The sequence below is a fragment of the Saccostrea echinata genome, unplaced genomic scaffold (assembly GCF_033153115.1).
Source record: "Saccostrea echinata isolate AGI-Se365-2 ecotype Australia unplaced genomic scaffold, CSIRO_AGI_Sech_v1 ptg000013l, whole genome shotgun sequence".
Classification (NCBI taxonomy): Eukaryota; Metazoa; Mollusca; class Bivalvia; order Ostreida; family Ostreidae; genus Saccostrea; species Saccostrea echinata.
Window position 1 is genome coordinate 5,254,598 of NW_026889762.1, and position 20,363 is coordinate 5,274,960.

The following is a 20,363-nucleotide window of genomic DNA, read 5'->3' on the forward strand; positions in this document are numbered from 1 at the left end:
TGAGAAAATGAATTTGAAATTGATTTATACCTTATATACCTATTGCAGGTCCTTTCCGATGTACAGTTAGATCCAGATATTTCCACACTCCGAGCGATCAGGAAGAGTATCCTACGACGTCCTGTAGCCAGAGGACTTCTGACAGTGGTGGAGGAGGGATTGATGAGTACATCTGCACCAAGTCCTATACAATCAGTGGAGGATCTGTCAATTTCTGTGGTGGAAGATATCGATGATGAAGATAAAGAATGGAAGAGGTGAGTGACTTGTATGCTAAGAATTAGCTACTCTTAGTTGTAAAAATACATGTCTCATCAGTATAATTTTGAATTTGAAATATTAGCATAATTATCAGTTCAAATTTATTTTAAAAATGTTGGAAGTTTGATTTTGTTTTAATTTCTGTTTATTTAGAATGGCCAGATATTTAATTTTTAACAGTCATTGATATCCTCTAAGTCAGACTTGCCTTACACTCCCTTTCTTGCTCTTTTGCTTGCATATCATAGCTAATTAAGAGTGTGTTGGCAGTAAATAGATAAAGCATTCAGGGTTTGCCTAATGCAACATTAATCATTCTAATTGGATTCTTAATTTCAAGGTTAAATCTTAAATTTTTTTTAAATTGTTTTATTGAAAAAAAATATCTTGCATTGTATTTGTAAGAATTATTTTCATAGATCCTATTATTTTTTTTTTTTTCATAATTATTGTATTTGTGTGATTGTGTTCTTATGTATTTGTAATTCTTTATGACTTGAAAAAGAATTAAAGAATTGCACCTTCACAGGACAGGTTCATTAATCTCCCTTTCATGATATAGACGGACACCAAAGGGACTGGAATTTTGATCTTCCAAATCTTTTAAAGGGAATTATCTCTTTTGTCTTCTTCACAGTGATACAAACATTCGCTCAGTTGAGGACTATTTAACAGACCGAGTCAAAATGAAGATGTATGTAAGACTTCAGATAGCTGAGATGGTACTACAGATCTCCCAGGGACACGGGAATGAGGCTCGTGACTACCTGATGTTCCGTCTGGACCGGATCAGTGCCGACATGGCGGTGTTGTATTATGTGGAGGGGTCAACCACCACGCCCCCGAGTCAGTGTGGGACGGCGGTGTTCGCCAGTGTGGGGGCCCTGAGTTTGGCTGACAAATTAAATAAAGGTACAGTGTGATGGAAGTTGAGGTGATATATTAGACAATTTCTATTCTTTTTTATTAAGTTTATGTCAAAGTAGATCCAATACACGTCTTTTCTTAAAAAAAAAATGTCATGATGATATTTTCAAATTTTTAGCATTGCAAAATAATTAATTGATTTTTTTTTTGAAGATGCAAGAAACACTAATTAGCAGATCATTTACAGTGCATTTATTAAATGAATTTTCAAGATATTAATTGAACTTTAATTCAGCATGTACTAATGTTGCAAAACCAATATTCATTTTACATTGTGTTTAGATGAATAAAGTAAAATTATTACAGACACTTCATGTTTTTCCAGGTACATCTGGTGCTTACTTAGAATTACTGAGGACAGAGTCTGACAAAGAACTGATCACATTCAGCTACAGACAGGTAAGTAGGTTTTAAATATGTACTGTAATAAATATGTAATGATGGAAGTCTTATTGAATCGTGTTTTATTTTGAAGATAAACAAGGATTGTGCAGACTTTGTGTCGGTGTTTGAGAGCACGGAGAACAAAGCCACCATTGTGTGTAACAGTCTGACTGTAAGACTGGACCAGACAGGGATGTGCTACCTTAAAAAGTTTACAGAGGAACTACAAAACAGGTAAAAAAAAAAACTCACATTGTGTGTAATAGTGTAACTGTTAGACTGGACCAGACAGGGTTGTGCTACCTTAAAAAGTTTACAGAGGAACTACAAAACAAGTAAAAAACTCACATCACCTGTAATAGTCTGACTGTAAGACTGGACCAGACAGGGATGTGCCTCCTTAAAAAGTTTACAGAGGAACTACAAAACAGGTAAAAACCTCACATCACCTGTAATAGTCTGACTGTTAGACTGGACCAGACAGGGACGTGCTTCCTTAAAAAGTTTACAGAGGAACTATGAAACAGGTAAAAAACTCACATTGTGAGTAATAGTCTGACTGTAAGACTGGACCAGACAGGGATGTGTTACCTTAAAAAGTTTACAGAGGAACTACAAACCAGGTAAAAATCTCACATCATCTGTAATAGTCTGACTGTTAGACTGGGCCAGACAGGGATGTGCTACCTTAACAAGTTTACAGAGGAACTCCAGAATAGGTATAAAAACCCATTTCTACATGGCAAAAATGTTCAGATTCATACATTTCTCATATTGAAATCAAACTTGCATCAACTACCTTAAAATTATTTTTTTTTGTACACGTATAAGTACTGGTATATATTTAACTTGTCATATTCTCCACAATAAGATTTGATTAAAATTTAATTATGAATGAGAAGAAAATTAATACCCAAGAATTCATGAGAATTCAATTTCCATGCTTTGGACATCAAAAGTTGTTGGAAGTATTGTTTTAAACACCTTGCAAGCAAATTTAAGTTCAAGCTGACAGGAATAAGAGGATTGTATGTGTAACTTTGAAACCAAAAAATCCTTAAAGGCTCATACTTCATTGTGTTGAAGGAACTTCTCGAAATCAAGCTAAAAAGATTAATCATGACCTGTCTTAGCTCTAAGCTATATGCCATTTATGGTTTTTCTGGAGAAAGACTGCATTTATTTACAAGACTCAGATTTTAATGCTAGGAATGTAGAATTTTATTAATTTGTTTCCTACCAAAAACAAAGGATCCTCATTAGCAGAAAAGGTGGTATGATACTCAAACAATTACAATTCAACAGTATTTAGGCTACAAGAGTTTCTTTATAATTTCTTTGTTATTAAAATAGGAAAGATTTTTAAAAGCCCTTACTTACAATGTATATGCCCCTTGTTGATTTGCTTGATGGGGAGTAATAAGGTGGGGTTTATAAGGACAGGTCTAGAGATTTGTTTTGATAAATCACCTACAGGATAGCAGAGAATGAAAAGAAAAGATCTCAACCTCTGCCGGACTATCTTGATTCTGTTCCGCTCCGACGAAGTGAAAGTAGAGATGCTTCATCCATGACAAGTCGGAGACTGTCACAGTTTGCAAGGAGAATTTCCACCTTTGTTGATGAGGGTAAGAACTAAGTTATATATTAAATGTGTGTGCATTTTGTTCTGATTGATATAGATAGCTCACAAAATGTTATTATACTGAGACTCTGTGACATTCAATTTATTTGCTTAAATTGTGTGTGTTTGGTTTATTTACAAAAGCTTTAAGTTAATTTTAATTTAATTTAAGTAAGTTTAAGTTATTTTAATGAAAAGGTTAACAGCAATGAAAAAGGAAAACATGCAGATTAGGTAAAAAAAAAAGCCAGACAACAATATTTTTCTCTTTATAGTGGATGCTGAGATGACAAAAATACATGTACCGCCCAAACAGAAGAATCTTGTCAAGTTTCTCTTGACCTCTCAAGTTCAGAAGGTCACCATACATCTCAGTAACCTTGAGAGCCAAGTGGCTGAGATTGAGTTTATTGGTAATAGTACTAAATACATGTACTTCTCTTGGAAGTGTTTCTAATGATACATTGTTCTATTATCCAAACATTTATAATGTTATAGTAATGAAACTATTTGTTTTCATACCATCATACTATTGTTTTCATACCATAATTTGTGATGATATTAAATTAGAAATGTTTTAAAATGTAGCATATTATGTGCATTAATTTGTAAAAAAACTTCCTTTGAAAATCTTCCCTTTACTTTTTGGAGTGAAACACAACATTTTCTCTTTTGGGGGGTTTGTAATGTTTGGGATACATGAACATGATTGTGTAATTACTAGATGTCTGTTTTGTTTTCAAGGCATGGACAGTCAGGTGTCTGTGGAGAAGAAAAAGGCTTGTATAAGAAGTCAGATAAAAGATCTGGCCGTACTGGATAAAACGACAGGCACACTCTACCCTCATGTAAGTCAGAGTTAATATACTCAATAATTGTATACTAAATAAAACAACAGGCACACTCTACCCTCATGTAAGTCAGAGTTATATTCTCAGCAATTATTTTTCTCCAAAATGAATTAATTTTATGATTTCAGTTTAAAAAATTGGCAAATTTGAAGAAGGTATGGTTTTGGCTCTATCATGCCCTAAAATTTGATCTTTTCAAAAATTTAAATTGAATATATGACAGGGATAAATCTTGAATTTCAAAGAATTTGGAATAAAGGAGGACGGTTCTGACAATATGACATCATTAATTAACATGTTATATTTCTAGAGTATTATTAGTATTGAAACCATACCTTCTTCTTGAATCCCTTAATTGATCAAATCTACTAAGAAAGCTAGCTAGATTTTGGATTTTACTAGTTAAACCTGAATAATGTTGAAATATTTTAAGAGGGGCATACTTTTTTCTTAGTACATATTCTTATTTTTGTTAAGCTAGCCTTATAGTTGTATTATATTGGTCTTATCTTCAGATTTTAATGCTGGAAGAGAAGGATAGCCCTTTCTTCAATATGAAGGTATACAATTCAAGAATTGCATACAAATGATATTATTTCTATTGAAACTATTGCTTTTAAACTTCTTGGAATGAATGTCAATTTTTCTATTGCCGAATTGTTTGAAGGTCGAACAGTTCTGGCGAAGTGCCAAAAAGAAGCGTGGCCATGGAGATCCTGGATTAGACTACAATGTTCAGCTCAGGATTGGAGACCTGCAGGTGGCTTATGTCAATAGATTCCTTTGGGATATTACAGTAAGTAGCAGAGATGGAGAACAGAAAAAAGATTATGTCAAAAGATTCCTTTGTGATATTATGGTAAGTGTCAGAGAGGGAGAATAGACAACATACTCAAGGGAACAGTTACCTATGGGATATTACGGTGAGTGTCAGAAAGCATATACCAGAAAACATTTGTTAAATGTCTTTGTTTACTTAATACATTCCTTTGAACTATAATGGTAAGAGTAAGAGGGAGAATTGACAAAACGTAATATGTCAGTAGAGTTCTATAGAATATTACAGTAATAACGGGTAACAAGACTTATATTCTTTTACTTATAATGTATATAATTTAATAAAATATGGATGAAGATGAGGGCATAATTAACATATAATATTTTAATTTCTGAGGTCCACAGTACTGACAAAAATTATTTGACAAAAAATGTGAAACTACTGTGTGGTAAATAATGCACAAATATTTGCAATTTAAACAGAAATTCTTTGAGCCTTTGAAGACTCCAGAAATGGTACAGGTTGCAACAGCCACAATGGAGAATGTCACAAAACAGGTAAGATGTTTATTAGGCTAGAATAACTGATTAACTAACTCTGGGCCATCAAATTAAAATACATGTGTATGTTAAAAATATGCATTGGACAAAGGATTGTAATTTACTTTGTATTTGCTTCTCTAAATGAGGACAAAGGTCATTGTATCTTATTTGCCTTAGTTGTAAATGAGGACAAAAGATTGTATCTTATTTGCCTTAGCAGTAAATGAGGACAAAAGATTGTACTATCCTCTTTGCTAGTGTAAATGAGGACAAACGATTATAATCCTATTTGCTGTTGTAGGTTGCTGAGATTCAGCCCTCTGCAGTCCGGGTCGGTCTGATGATTGACATGAAAACTCCCACAGTGATTGTACCAAAGACTTCAAAGTCCCCAGACCTGATGCTGCTCCGATTTGACTACCTCCAAATCCGGAACTCCATTAAGTCAGAATTCCTGGCTGATGAATCCCAGCAAGACTGGAACAATGTCCGAATCAAGGTCAAAGCCATGCAAATAAGCAGGTAGGTGTAAGGGTTTCCTTACAAACTATCAATAGGATTTTGCTGAATATGTAATATTCACTGTGCTACCATTGAAAACAGAAGTGGGGGGGGGGGGGAGGGGAAGGGGGCTACAGCTCTCTGTCAGTGTCACTGTCCCATATTCAATTTAATTTCCAAATGTTGGGCTTAACATATATTAAGATAAGATAAAGATTGCATTTTTCAGTAGTGTGAAATACATGACTTGTTGGATTCAAAACCCTTTTGTCGGAGTAATGGCCCTTAATTAGATGAAAATGTAAATAATTGTCTCAGGTATGAATATTGTAATTCACCGATTCATGCAGACAAAATCATTTTATAATTGAACTTTTCTTTCCTCAGAGCTAAGATCTTGAGTGATAAATTTGTTGTCAGCCATAACATAGCAGAACCTGTGGACTTTTTAGCTTCAGTCAGCCTTGCTTTGGAACCAGTCAAGTCAAAGGTCATGTATGATGTCTCTGGAGATCTCTTCCTCATGAAGGTACATTGTATATATTGATATAGGAATGAGCCATACTTTATAATGAGTATTACTACATGTAAGTAAAGATGAGCTTGAAAAGTGTTGGTCAACTTTATCTAGGAGAAGTTGCATCTTTCTCAGACTCGCTGTATTATAATATTTCTTTTAAAAATATTAACAGACATTAACATCTTTCATTGTATTTCATTTTAAGCTTTACAATTGTATACAATATGTTTCAAATATTTAATGTTGAATCAGCAATGTTATGAGAATCAAATTATGAAGGAACTTTTTCACAACATTAAATATACTAATTCAATTTTTTTTCAAATTTTGTCCTCAGGTTAACATGTTTCAATCAGACATTAGGTTGTTGATGGATATCCTGAACATGAACTTCCAGGAAGGGGCACCCAAGTCAAGTAAAGGCATGTGGCAATAACTAAAAACACTAATTATTGAAAGGAAAAATGAACAACTTTTACATATACTGTATTTCTTGGGATAATATTGACCTTTTGACTCTGGTTGTACTAAAGTACTTAATAACACATATATAATAGAAGTCTCACATGGGATCATTGGTCAATTTGTTAAAATCTTAAAATCTTAAGTTTGCTTTTTATTGGCTGATATTTTTTGTTTCTAAGACTTCCAATTTATTGTGTTTAGTGGAAGATAAAGAGTTACCTCCCCCACAGACAGGAAGTGAAGATGAGTTGCCTGCCCCTGAGACAACAGAAGCCCCCCCTGCCCCTACCACTCCATACAATGCAGTACTTACATTCCAGGGACTGGTTGTACAACTGTTTGAAGAAAAACAGCAGGAGGATCACTCACTAGTAATTTATTTCTGCTACGTACAGTATCAGTGATAATTTTTAATAATAATATACATGTGCTGCTTTTCATTTGAAAAAAAAAATTAAATGGAAAGGTAGATATTGACAATTACATTGGTATGTACTGCTTGAATCTTTATTTGATGCTATTTCTTGAGGAAAAATTTGATGGTTGTAAGATATTTGTGCACAGTTGATAAATCCAGTCATTTCCTATTTTGGTCTGCTTTTACCGGTAACAATTAAAGCAGAATCTGAATGCTCTAATTGATTACAGTCCCTGAAACGTTCTACTTTCCCATTTTTCCGTTCGCTCACCGTTCGTTCACCGTTCGTTCAGCGTGCGTTCACCGTTCGTTCACCGTGCGTTCACCGTTCGCTCTCCGTTCACAGTTTTGCGTTCAGCGTTCACCGTGCGCTCGCGTTCACCGTTCACAAAGCGTTCACCGTTCGCTCTTCGTTCGCTCACTTTGCGTTCACCTTGCGTTCAGCGTTCACTTATCGTTCAGTCTTCAGTGTCATTCGGAACTCCGAAGTGAAAGGACTTATCTTTTTTTAAGTAAGGATTTACAGGTTTTGAATTTAATAAATAACATACAGTGTTTAAAGAATCATTATTTCATGGGGAAAAATTATCTACAATATTTATTTTTATTATTGTAACTTATCTGTTAGGTTATTTATAAAATTTATGTGGAAAATCAATGTTGTTATAAGTACATGTACATGTATGTACCGATGTAGAACGATGCTGAAAAATTAAATCTAAATACGGTCAAAATACTGATACTTCAAGTACTGCAACATTTTGCTTTTATGTTAAAGACGACAAATCGTAAATGGATAGATAGTAATCGAACCGGAAGTCAATTAATTTACCACCTGCAACAAGAATACGAAAATATTTATTTCTATCACATTTTTTTTCGAATAAAACAGAAATACATGTTAGAACTTGTTCTGAGAATGATAAACAGTACTGCGGATATCCAGTTAATTAAATATCTTTAGAGCGAATTAAATTGATAGTGTGGTTAAAAAAAATATTTGTTTAAAATGTAATACATTAAAGAATTTTTTTCTACTTTACAGATATAAAGTCTTTAATTAGAGAGAGAGAAATGCCTTTATAACATGATTATCATTTATATAACCAAGGTGATTCTCCGGTAATGATATTTTTCACCGTAACTTCATGTTTGTCATTCGATATTATTAAGAGCCCCCCCCCCCTTTCCCCTAAATCGGTTACTTAGTTAGTATTTCCAGTACATTTTAGTTAACATTTAAAAAGAAGTTAATGTGTTTTGTAGCACAAAAATTTCAGTCTCAAAACAAACATGCATCTAAACAAATTCATTAAACAATAGTAGTTCAAAATATACATGTGCCGGCGGTGATACATGTATTTTAAATTGGCAGGGAGTATGTTTCAAATTCAAGCGGCTTTATCATTCCAAGTGTTTCTTCCCAATGTATTTTATTTATTTATTTATTTATTTATTTATTTTTTTTTTTAGAAATGTTGGAATCAGATCTAGAAATGATAAGAAAAAATGTTAAAACTTGTTGGAAATACTAACACTTTGCCTTCGGTGTGACGAGACTTTCACACCTGCACAGTGTCGAATGATTTTGATTGACAGGACAAGCACGTGGACTTCGTGTGAACTTGAAGCAGGAAAATAAAAACCGATTATGACTGTAAAACAAATGGATTTGTTGATAAAAAAAAAATGGATACTTTCACTGCCTGATATATTTAGAAAAGAATTAGAATTTTTGTTTGATATAGGTGCAAACATTTTAGGAGGGGGGGGGCTAAAACCGAATCTCTCTCTCTCTCTCTCTCTCTCATTTGTCTGTTTAATAAAAACTATGCCAACATATTACTTAAATATCAAGTTGTGAAAATTTAATATATAACAAATATTATGATTGCCTCTTTGTATCATCTTGTCTGAGTATAATCACGGCCGGGAAATGTCTACAGATACATGTAGAAGTCCGCTCAATAAATCATCATAAAAAAATAAAACTGACACATAAATATATTATTGCATTAAGATTTTAAAATACGAGTGTATTTATGCAATAGGTCCACATACCTTTGTAAATTTTTTTTCTCATTATTTTACACGGAATCCCTTGTATGGTTGTTAAAGCCGTTGTAATTCATTCTATAAGTCCGTAGTTTTCTCTTCTAAAATCTACATTATTTGCAATGGTTTTATATATCAAATAAAAATAAACATATTTTACAACTAGATTAATTTCATTTGTTATACTACAGCGTTCGTTAACAATTACAATGTTTTACAGCGATAAAAATCGTGTTAATAAAACGTTGAATTTAAACACCGTACATACGTGCAGAAAATATTGCAAGAAACTTAAATTAATAATTTTACTTAATGTGCATGTATGGTCTTTCTTGGGACAATTTTCATTGATTTGTTTATTTATTTATTATTTATTTATTTTTTTTAGCACCAAGCATTAGAACACAATAGAATAGTTTCAATGCAAGGAAAAGATCAGAGGCATTCCGAATAAATCGTTCATCTTGCGTTCACCGTTCGTTCATCGTTCACTTTGCGCTCGCGTTTGCGCTCCGTTCGCGTTCTGCGTTCGCTCACCGTTCACCGTTCACACATCGTTCACCAAGTTGCGTTCAGCGTTCACACATCGTTCACTCGCCGTTCGCTCTGCGTTCGTTCAGCGTTCGTTCACCGTTCGTTCAGCGTTCGCTCACCGTTCAAGTGGGAAAGTAGAACGTTTCAGGGACTGTATGCTAGACAGTGTACCTATCATAATAAATCTGCAGCAACATGATATTTCAAATATTTTCCATGTATGTATATTTTGATAAAATTTTTGTTCACATTTAGAAAGCCTCAAAGCTGAGCAGAATTGAGATAGGAAAGTTAGTGGGCCGTGTCAACACGCAGACGGATGGAGATATCAGAACAGACGTCAACCTTTCACTCCAGACACTGTCTGTGGACGACACTCGGCCAAACAGTACCATCATCAGTAAAAGGTAATACAGTCACACAGTGTGAAAAAGAATTGAATGCACTGTCAGGAAAAGTCACATACTTTGGAAGCACTATTTAGTTTCCTGGCTAATTTTCTTTGCAAGGATATTCTTTCACAGTCCAAAATTATCTTTTTCTTCAAGATGTGTGTGACTCAGTGATCAACTTATTCATACTGACAAACTTTTGACCATGATGTTTTTTTAACCATTTTTCTCCATTTAAGTCAGAGTTCAAAATACAGAAAAAGAAAATAACTTAGCATAAACAGAGTGAACGAAAAATACATGTCATGAAAAAAGTGTTGTTATAAACACACATTTTTGAAACAAGAATCATGTACATGCTAGAGACTCATTATCTTTCAGATCTTTTTTGGCATATGTTTTATAAATACATTGTTGTTGCATGATTTATATATGACTGCCGTCATGAGAAAAGGGCCCTTAAGGTCAAAATTCCACAAATTGACTTTTTGGTCAATTATGATAGTCTGACTCTTTCTGAATGCAAATATACACAAGTTTTAAAAATATCTCACTTTTTTCAGTATTTTATGAGCATTTTAGTAAGGCCGCTTCAAAACAACATTGACGTTACTCACTGAAAACGTAATGACGTCGCGTGCGTCAAATTCAGTTTCCAAGCATTCTTTAAAAAAACTACATTTTTAAAATAACCTTAATCGTTTTAACACATATAAACTTGATTTTTTTTCTTCCAAGCAACTAGTGTGTAATTATTCACAAGGGGAGTCGCACACTTTTTTCATACTATATAGGGCATATCTAGTAATTTCGTAGAGGGAGGGGTGGGGGTCTAGACAGGATCTAGGAACGTGTCTTTATCGAGTCGAAAAATTAATACTTGTTGAATTCCACTGTATTCTTTCTATAATTAATACTCTATTTCAATGTATAAAAGATGTAAAGTACTTGTAATATTAAATTATAAAAAAGATCTATATAGATGTCCCAGAAGGGCACCTCATGCAATTAAAGCGGGGCATCTCCTCGCAAAAGAGCATATCGATCCCGATCTTAAAACAATATTTTGGGATATAAGCAAGCATTCGCTCATCCACATACACACACGTTACTTTATCCCCTGTAACTTTGTTACAAAGGGATAATAACACCTCATGTATTTTCTGTATCACCGAAAAATTCTAATGGGAAATAAATTCAGATACGCCATGATGTGAAACCTTTTTTTTTTTTTTTTGTAAAGTTTCAGAAAAAAAAACATAATTCATAAAAAAAAATCTGTTCACTACCTCCAAGGGGATAATCCTTTATCTTTTATTGAGCACTTTATTCAAAATGTTTAAATAATTAAGTTTCCATTGTTGATACAATTCAGTTTATTCACCTGTCTTAGATATGATATGTAGAAACAGCAAGGAGGCACATAATGATGTCAAAGGATTGTTTTATGAACGTTTATTCCGGACACAAAAATTTAAATTTTTGCCAACTTCTTACTTTTTAAGCAACTCACACGTCATCAAAAGCGGTTATAAACGTTTCTGTACTTTGATCCCCCCCCCCCCCCATTTTTTTTTTTTATTGTTTTGAGACACTTGTGCTCTCGACGCTACTGCAATTATGAACACACAATTATCGTTCATCATTTCTTAAAAGGGCCGTTAATTTTAAAAAAATATATGGTTTATGTATATATTGTATAGTTCGATCAAAAGGATGGCTGTACTGCTCTTGGCTCTTTTATTAAATATATATACATACTAAACGGACTTCTCTGAACGAAATAAAATCAAGTTGCATTACAATTTTTATGAAATCTATTTGAAATTGAAACCGAATCTCTTGCAAGAATTAACAGGCCCGTAGAAGGCGGGGGGGGGGGGGGGGGGGGGGGGGCTGCCCCCACTTTTTCTTAGTATAATATTAGCAAATTTTCCTTTTATAGGTGCTGGTTCTCCCGTCCCCCATCCCACCAAATTTTTGTTGGTGTAAGGTGGAGCACTGGAAAATTCCAGGATTTTTGTACAGATAAGTTTTCCCCCTTTTTCTGCTTCTCAGATTATTTGGGAAGCCCCCCCCCCCCCCCCCCCCTGAAAAAACCACCACCACTCTTTAGTCAGTATAGGGTATTTTTTTAATTGCGTGTCAGATTTATGTAGGAATCCCACCCCCCCCCCCCCACACTTTTGAATTTGTAGCTACGGACCTGCTTGAATATATGTATATTAACATAATTAAGGTCATCGATTCATCTTCTCCATCTTTCTTAATCTGACATCTAAGTTTTTCATATTTCGATGCGACGAAACGTACATAAAATATATTCTTAAACAATAATTAAATATTACGTCCGACACACATGTTAATACTTTTTTTTGTATATGGGGCGATTCGGTTAAGTAATATCCTATTGAATGTTTGTAACTCTACCACTCTAACTTGACCTTCATAGGCGACTTAGTATCTGCTTTTGTCTGGAAAGCTAAAGATAAAATAGACAAACCATTTTTGCCTAGTTAGTGTTTCAAAAATCTTGAAATTAAAGAACATGGCTCTTATTTTTGCCTGTCACCACACATCTGAAATAGAAACAATTTTTTTTTCTTTAAAATCAGAAAGATGTGTGTGCTTGTTTAATCCTTTTCCTTCAGTATCCCAATAGCAACGGACCTTTCAAAAAATGTCTAGATATCCGGGATATTGAAATATCGGAGCAGAGACTCAACGTCCAAGATTTTAACACGAAACGTGACTAATTTATTACATACAGATGTACATGAATTCAACAGTCAACCAAAAAAAAAAATGTTTTTTCTAACATATTTTATGGTTTTCAAAGTTTTGCCTGAACCTTTTTTTTCCGCTCGAAACATCACCAATGTTAATTTTTCTTTCATCTTTATCAAAATTTAGATTTCTTGATTGTCTTCGTTGTCTTACAAAATTGTGGTTGATGTTTTTGAACATTTTCTTAACATTTGAATATGACACTTATAACCACTTGTTACTAGTACTAATTCCTCTATCGGTGATTTATTCCCAAAAGATGTCGCCATTTCAACATTTATCAGAAATTTCTAATTTCTTAACAGCCTAATCTATTGTTTAATCTGTTGTTTCTTCTGTTTCATAAATATTTTAAATCCTAATATCACCGTCGATGTAATTGCTATTTTCTTCAACATTGATCATAATGCTTTTGGAAAAAGTCCACATTATATAGTTGTATTTATTTCCTAAACATATTGCAATTCAATTTCAAGTCAGCTTTTATCGCAACAATTTAAGAAAATTGATAGATAAATTTTATCAGAAACTACTTTTTTATGTATTTATTTGATCATTTCAAAATGTTTTTTTTTACCATAATTTATTTTATGCAAAATTTCCGTGGCATCCCCCTTTTCCGTTTTCCCCTTTGCATATGCTCTTGCTGTTAATTTAGCAAAGAATTATCTATATAGGGACCGTTTGCTCCCCCCCCCGTTATTCTTTGTTAGAGTAGGAGGTTCGGATTTCCCATGATACCAGTATCTAACCCCCCCTCCCCCCCTCCCCCAATAAAAAAGAAAGGTTCTCTTTTTAGAATGAAATTTTACCGATTGCTTTTTTATTCGCAGATTTGTTTTCCATTTCAATGATCTCTGCCCCCCCCCCCCCCCCCAACACACATTTTGATATCGACGCTTCACCCTGAGCTGGTCTAACTGCGCATATCGATATGATTAACTTCGTATTAAAATGGGTAAATACATTTTACGTGAAGGTATTTTTTAGAAAAGAGAAGTGTATATGCGCATTGATCCCCCCTCGCTGAAAAAAAAATATATACGTGTATGTAGAATGCCATTTCATAATAAGACTTAGTCTATTGAATATTAGTCAAATTTAAACATTTGAAGATTGCTCAGACAACAAATGTACAGTATCTTGAGGCATGCATCATATAAACACGTCGCTATAAATCGTCGTAATTAACAATGAGTTCAATATCGCGTTTAGCTTGATTATGTGATATCAAGTTAAATACTGAAACAGAATAATTAATAAATGCATGTACTAGTATGTAATTATATTATTTATTAAAAATTTCCGCATCAAATTTCATATCATTTAATTTTTTCTTGTAACATCTGGAAATCCAATTTTATATCTTGTTCACAAAACGCACTCGACAAAAATTACTTCCGTGTTTACAATACCGCGACTTTGACGTCGTTTTCTGCGCATTGTGACGTCAAAAGATAAGGGCCCTTTTCTCATGACGGCAGTCATATGATTAATTTCTGGTTTCAGAATTATAGACTGTGAAAGGGGAACAATCAAGAAAGAAGAGGAGGAGTTACTTCCCCTAATTTCTGTTATATACAAGGAGAGGACCAATGGGAACCAAGAGGGTAGGTAACTGAACACGTATTTAGAACAATAACTGACCAAGAAAAAAAATCAGTTAATAAAATAAACAATTATCTTTGAAATATTTCCTTAATCTGTAAAATGTGCTATTAATAAAGTTCTCTATGTCACAAATGTTCCACAAAAACCTGTCAGAGTGTACTTGATTAAAATGCATAAGAAATGTACAATGGCAGTTCAAGAAATCTGTGTAATTTTCCCCCTCAGCTGATGTAAGAATGGAGAAAATCACAGTGAACATCCACATCACATACCTACAGACCCTGTATCAGTACTTCCTCCAGGCTCTACAGACAGACACACCCACCACCCCCTCCCCCAGGGACAGTACCAGTGTGGATGGGGGAGATTTCCCAGACTCTCCAGCACCGGAACCCCAGCCCACAGGAGTATTTACATTGTATGGGACCATCAAACAGCCTGAATTTATTCTTCATGGAAGTCCGGGTCCAAATGATGACAGAATTCTTGTTTTAGAGGTTTCTTATTAGTATTTTATTTGCCAAGTTCACAAAATATTGTCATTTCATATAATACAGTAATCCCTTTTTTAAAGATAAAATTTTTAAATTAAATGGTTAACTGAAACACTTTCAGTCAGGAGTTTCCTTATAAGGGTGTTTGTCATGAGATACTAGTACATAGTATTACATATATAACTTACTTGAATCATTGTTTGAATGTGTTTTTCAAACCAGTATACATCAGTTCTTCAATTCTCAAGATTAATTAATCAATAGAAAACCTTGTCAAAGAAAAGTGGGAAATCCTCCTCAATAGCATTTTTATTTATTTTATCAGGCAGATATAGAATTCAACATGAAAAATGACAGTTCAGAACAGATACTGGGATCAACAGTCAAAGACTTAAAAATGTACAACTCAAGGATAGGGTCCAAGGCAACCTCTAAACACTGGGTAAGTACACCTGTTTTGACAAAAAAGGCAACCTTCAAACAAACAGACAGACAACCTCCCAGTAGTGGGTAAATGAAGACAGAAAGACAGACAGATAGACAGACAGACAACCTTCAAAGTAGTCAATAAATGTAGACAGACTGACAATTTCCCAGTAGTGGGTAAAAGTAGACAGATAGACAAAGTCCGATTAGTGGGTATGTAGATGGACAGATATCTGGTATCTATTACCTGTATACAGGTGATACAGCCCTGTAAGGTACACATGGAGAGGAGTGTGGGGGACAACCATGCCCACCACTAGGTGTCACTGTCTGTAGTACATGTATTTATAGTATCTGTTATCTGTGTACAGGTGATATAGCCATGTAAGGTAGACTTGGAGAGGAGGGTGGGGGATAACCACGCCCACCACAAGGTGTCACTGTCTGTAGTATTTATAGCATCTGTGGGGGATAACCACGTCCACCACTAGGTGTCACTGTCTGTAGTATTTATAGTATCTGTTATCTGTATACAGGTGATACAGCCCTGTAAAGTAGACTTGGAGAGGAGGGTGGGGGATAACCACGCCCACCACTAGGTGTCACTGTCTGTAGTATTTATAGTATCTTTGGGGGATAACCACGCCCACCACTAGGTGTCACTGTCTGTAGTATTTATATCTGTGGGTGATAACCACGCCCACCACTAGGTGTCACTGTCTGTAGTATTTATAATATCTGTGGGTGATAACCATGCCCACCACTAGGTGTCACTGTATGTAGTATTTATAGTATCTGTAATCTGTATACAGGTGATACAGCCATGTAAGGTAGACTTGGAGAGAAGGGTGGGGGATAACCATGCCCACCACTAGGTGTCACTGTCTGTAATATTTATAGCATCTGTGGGGGATAACCATGTCCACCACTAGGTGTCACTGTCTGTAGTATTTATAGTATCTGTAATCTGTGAACAGGTGATACAGCCATGTAAGGTAGACTTGGAGAGGAGGATAGGGAATAATCACACTCACCACAAGGTGTCACTGTATAGTATATTTAGTTTCTGTAATCTGTATACAGGTGATACAGCCATGTAAGGTAGACTTGGAGAGAAGGGTGGGGGATAACCACGCCCACCACAAGGTGTCACTGTCGGAGCTGGAGGTGTATGTGACACCACAAGTCATCCGTCTGGTGTATGACGTCTCCAAGATGTTGACAAGTGATGAGGAAACTAAGGTAATAAATGAAGTGAAACTATTGTGTTGAAAGTGAATAAGATTACTAGACAATTTGTGTAAAAAGGACTATATTCAGTAATGACCAAAATTTGCCCCCAAAATCAAACTTTGACGGAGAAATATATAATTATGTTCTAAAACAGGGAAATATCTGCAGACTTCAAAGCACTGAATATTTTCATAAGCCATGACGCCATATGTTAGATATGACATCAGAAAGATGACGTAAATTCCAAATTTCCATGATTTATACAGAAAAAGTGCATATTACGTCGATATTTTGAGTAAAAGTCACTGAGCGCAGGTCTGCTCCAACTCAATATTTTGATATAATGTGTAGAATGATGATATCAATGAAATATGTAAATATTGTTCTTGAGCAGGCCTGCGCTCTATAAATTTTATAGAAAAAATTGAACAAATTTTGTCCATTTTTTCCTTTTTCTGAAAAATAACACAAAATCCGAATAGTTTGTGACATGATAGAAACAAAAGTTGCCAATAATCTACTTCAAAACTGTAATATTTTTTGTTAATTTAGATTTCTCACACAATATATACAATTAAGCCATTTCAAGAAATTTTCAAAATATGACTTTTGTGGGGGCAAAAATGTGCATATACCGCATATAGTTCTTTGTTAAATTGAATTGCAAAAATTGGCATGTGCTTTTAAAATTGTGAGTTTTTTTCTGTTTTTGTGAAAAAAAGCACCTTTTTTTTCAAAATTTTAGGAATTTTTGTCGTAAAGAACTAGACAAAGGTGTTTTAATTGAATTTTCTTAAAGCAAATTTTAATGTATAGTATTTACAGAATGATATAAACTTGGGGGGATGGTAAATATTTCACACATAGAATTTTAATTCTAGTTTCCATTTACTTCTGTAAGCAGTGTAATGTTATTGTATTTATTGATTTTACATGTACAACAGGAAGAAGTAAAAGAGAAGAAGGACCCCAAACAATTCACCAATCTGTGGAGTATTCACCAAACCTCTGCCGGAAAATGGCTAGACAAAATAGGTAACATTAATACTCAATGTAATTCACAAGCAAGAAAATGAACATACGGTGTTTGCTGGTTTAATTTCAGATGGGTTATGTATTTCTAATTTAAAACAAAATGTGTTTATGAAACACTATGCCCCTGATGGTAACACAATTCTAGAGTGAGACGTAGACTACAGTGCAATAATTATGGCCAATGTTAAAGTTTTCAAATGTAGGTCAAAGGTCACAGTTGAGGTCACATGATCAAAAATTTCTGTACTAATGGAAAGGTCATAATGAACACTCATGTCAAATATTAAATCCTTACCCTTGACAGCACAATAGTTATGGGCTAGGTTAAAGTTGACAACAGACAAACAGACAGACAGGGCAAAAACAATATACCCCCGGGATCTTTCAATTCGGGGGCACAAAAACCAATTTTTCTTTGCAAGTATACAGGAAAACACTGTTAAAAGGAACACACTTTTAATGAAACACCTAAAATATATATATTTTTTTACTTCTAAGTCCCCTTTCTCTCCACCACATTCTCCCACTCCATACTAAACTCTATATGTATGACCTTGTTATCCACATTCTATTTATAGATCCAGAGAAGCCTTCTAACCCTCTAATCCCCAAAAGTACCCCATCAGAGACACTACTGGTTACCGTGGAGAAGATCAATGTGTATTTCCGGATCCGGAATCTGGATCACCATGTGGATTTACTCCATGTGTACTGCTCTCTGGATTCCACAATCCATGACTGGTCTAAACAGGTTAAACTTGTTGATAATTATAATAAAGTGATATAAAGCAAGAAGAAAGATGAATCAGTTCTCAGCTGTTGAATAACATTTGCTAGAAAGTTGAAATGCATCTTTTTTTGTACTTAATATATCAGCATATGTATATTTGAATGGAATTGCATGTTATAATTTTAAAATAATTTATTGTAAAATGTAGTTACCTTCAAGGTGAAAACTAACTCATGTATAAAATTTTGAAATAATTATTTTATCAATTATTAAAATCTAATTTTATAGTTACATATGAAGGCTGACTTGGAACTGAAGGCATCTTACTTCAATGAGAAACTGAGTGTCTGGGAACCACTAGTGGAACCTGTCTGTGAATCTGTAGGTGTATACAGACCCTGGTGGACCATTATAAAGGTTAGTGTGTATGTGTCTGTGGGTGTCTATAGACCCTGGTGGACCATTATGAAGGTTATTGTCTCTGTGTTCTTGGGTATCTATAGACCCTGGTGGACCATTATAAAGGTTAGTGTCTGTGTGTCTGTGGGTATCTATAGACCCTGGTGGACCATTATAAAGGTTAGTGTCTATGTCTCTGTGGGTGTCTATAGACCTTGGTGGACCATTATAAAGGTTAGTGTCTTTGTGTCTGTGGGTGTCTATAGACCCTGGTGGACCATTATGAAGGTTAGTGTCTTTGTGTCTGTGGGTGTCTATAGACCCTGGTGGACCATTATGAAGGTTAGTGTCTGAGTGTCCAAGGAAAGAAGGAGTTTCATTAAGACTTTTCTTTGAAGAAAAAAAGTGAATTCTAAAATCATTTATGCTCATGATATTGACAGATTGTAAAGGGCCGGAGCTACCCTATGGCCTTTAACCATGTCCAAGAAAACTTCAACATGGAGGATTGTTTGAGAAATGATGTTCAACAGCTGCTTCACCGCAGCATGAAGCGGTCCAGCACCTCCGAGTCCGAGACTGACGAGTCCACAGAAATGACTGTCCTGAGACCAAAGTTAACTGGCAGGGCATCAAGACTGGCCAGTGAACGCAGTCATGGTAGGTGGAGATTGTAAATGGTTTTTATAAGATTTTATTGGATTGCTGATACTGATATATAAATAAATATGTAAATGAGCTAGCTTGTGTGCTGAGAAAAGCACTTCACTTGAATTGATAAATATTGTACTAATCTGGAGATCTTTGTGACTGTATACATACAGAGTTAACTTTGTAGCTGCATTGGTATATAATTAAGCTTTTGAAGTATTGGTTGTGAAAACTTGGGTTTGTTTAGCCCATTTATTTCATTCAGAATATTGACCTAAAATTTACACTCATACATACATGTACAGATATATAATTATTATAAAGTTCCATGATCATTTGCACACTATTTGACAAGTTCAGTTTGATAATTTAGTGCTTATAATGCCTCATTATGGAGTGCGTGAGTTTGACCCAATTTAGATACATATTGCACTAGAAACTAAAGCTTTCATAACTGTAATCCTCCCAAACCCTTCAGGAATAGTTGTCTGTAGATAAAGTGATGCTAGCTCTGCATGGTTTTAGTGAATTGTTCAAAATAGGTGGTGGTGTGGGAGATTGTGCAAAAACTGTTATCATACTTTCAAAGTTTATCACCAGTTGTTGATGTACAATAGATCCTTGCTAGTTTTTTCTGAAATTATGCAACTTAAAACACCAAGATCCTTTTCCAAATAGCGTGACTAGTCTGCTTGGCTGGTAGATACACAGATTAGGTGTTTGTTGGTCAGCATTAGTCATCTCT

General features: G+C 34.6%; 1 protein-coding gene across 1 annotated transcript in view; it reads left to right on the forward strand.

The window, feature by feature from the left end:
• Positions 1–20,363, forward strand: part of LOC133186386 (intermembrane lipid transfer protein VPS13A-like) — an 82,950-nt gene that overhangs the window by 32,685 nt on the left and 29,902 nt on the right. Inside the window, exons 25-47 of the mRNA XM_061321643.1 lie at positions 49–257; positions 899–1,173; positions 1,514–1,587; positions 1,664–1,806; positions 3,049–3,200; positions 3,472–3,609; positions 3,941–4,044; positions 4,563–4,607; positions 4,715–4,843; positions 5,308–5,382; positions 5,669–5,889; positions 6,256–6,397; positions 6,726–6,804; positions 7,055–7,224; positions 10,116–10,267; positions 14,549–14,649; positions 14,876–15,147; positions 15,470–15,586; positions 16,654–16,812; positions 17,748–17,838; positions 18,417–18,589; positions 18,857–18,985; positions 19,411–19,627. Of these exons, the coding sequence (XP_061177627.1) occupies positions 49–257; positions 899–1,173; positions 1,514–1,587; positions 1,664–1,806; positions 3,049–3,200; positions 3,472–3,609; positions 3,941–4,044; positions 4,563–4,607; positions 4,715–4,843; positions 5,308–5,382; positions 5,669–5,889; positions 6,256–6,397; positions 6,726–6,804; positions 7,055–7,224; positions 10,116–10,267; positions 14,549–14,649; positions 14,876–15,147; positions 15,470–15,586; positions 16,654–16,812; positions 17,748–17,838; positions 18,417–18,589; positions 18,857–18,985; positions 19,411–19,627 (3,367 nt within the window). The remainder of the gene's footprint in view (positions 1–48; positions 258–898; positions 1,174–1,513; positions 1,588–1,663; positions 1,807–3,048; positions 3,201–3,471; positions 3,610–3,940; positions 4,045–4,562; positions 4,608–4,714; positions 4,844–5,307; positions 5,383–5,668; positions 5,890–6,255; positions 6,398–6,725; positions 6,805–7,054; positions 7,225–10,115; positions 10,268–14,548; positions 14,650–14,875; positions 15,148–15,469; positions 15,587–16,653; positions 16,813–17,747; positions 17,839–18,416; positions 18,590–18,856; positions 18,986–19,410; positions 19,628–20,363) is intronic.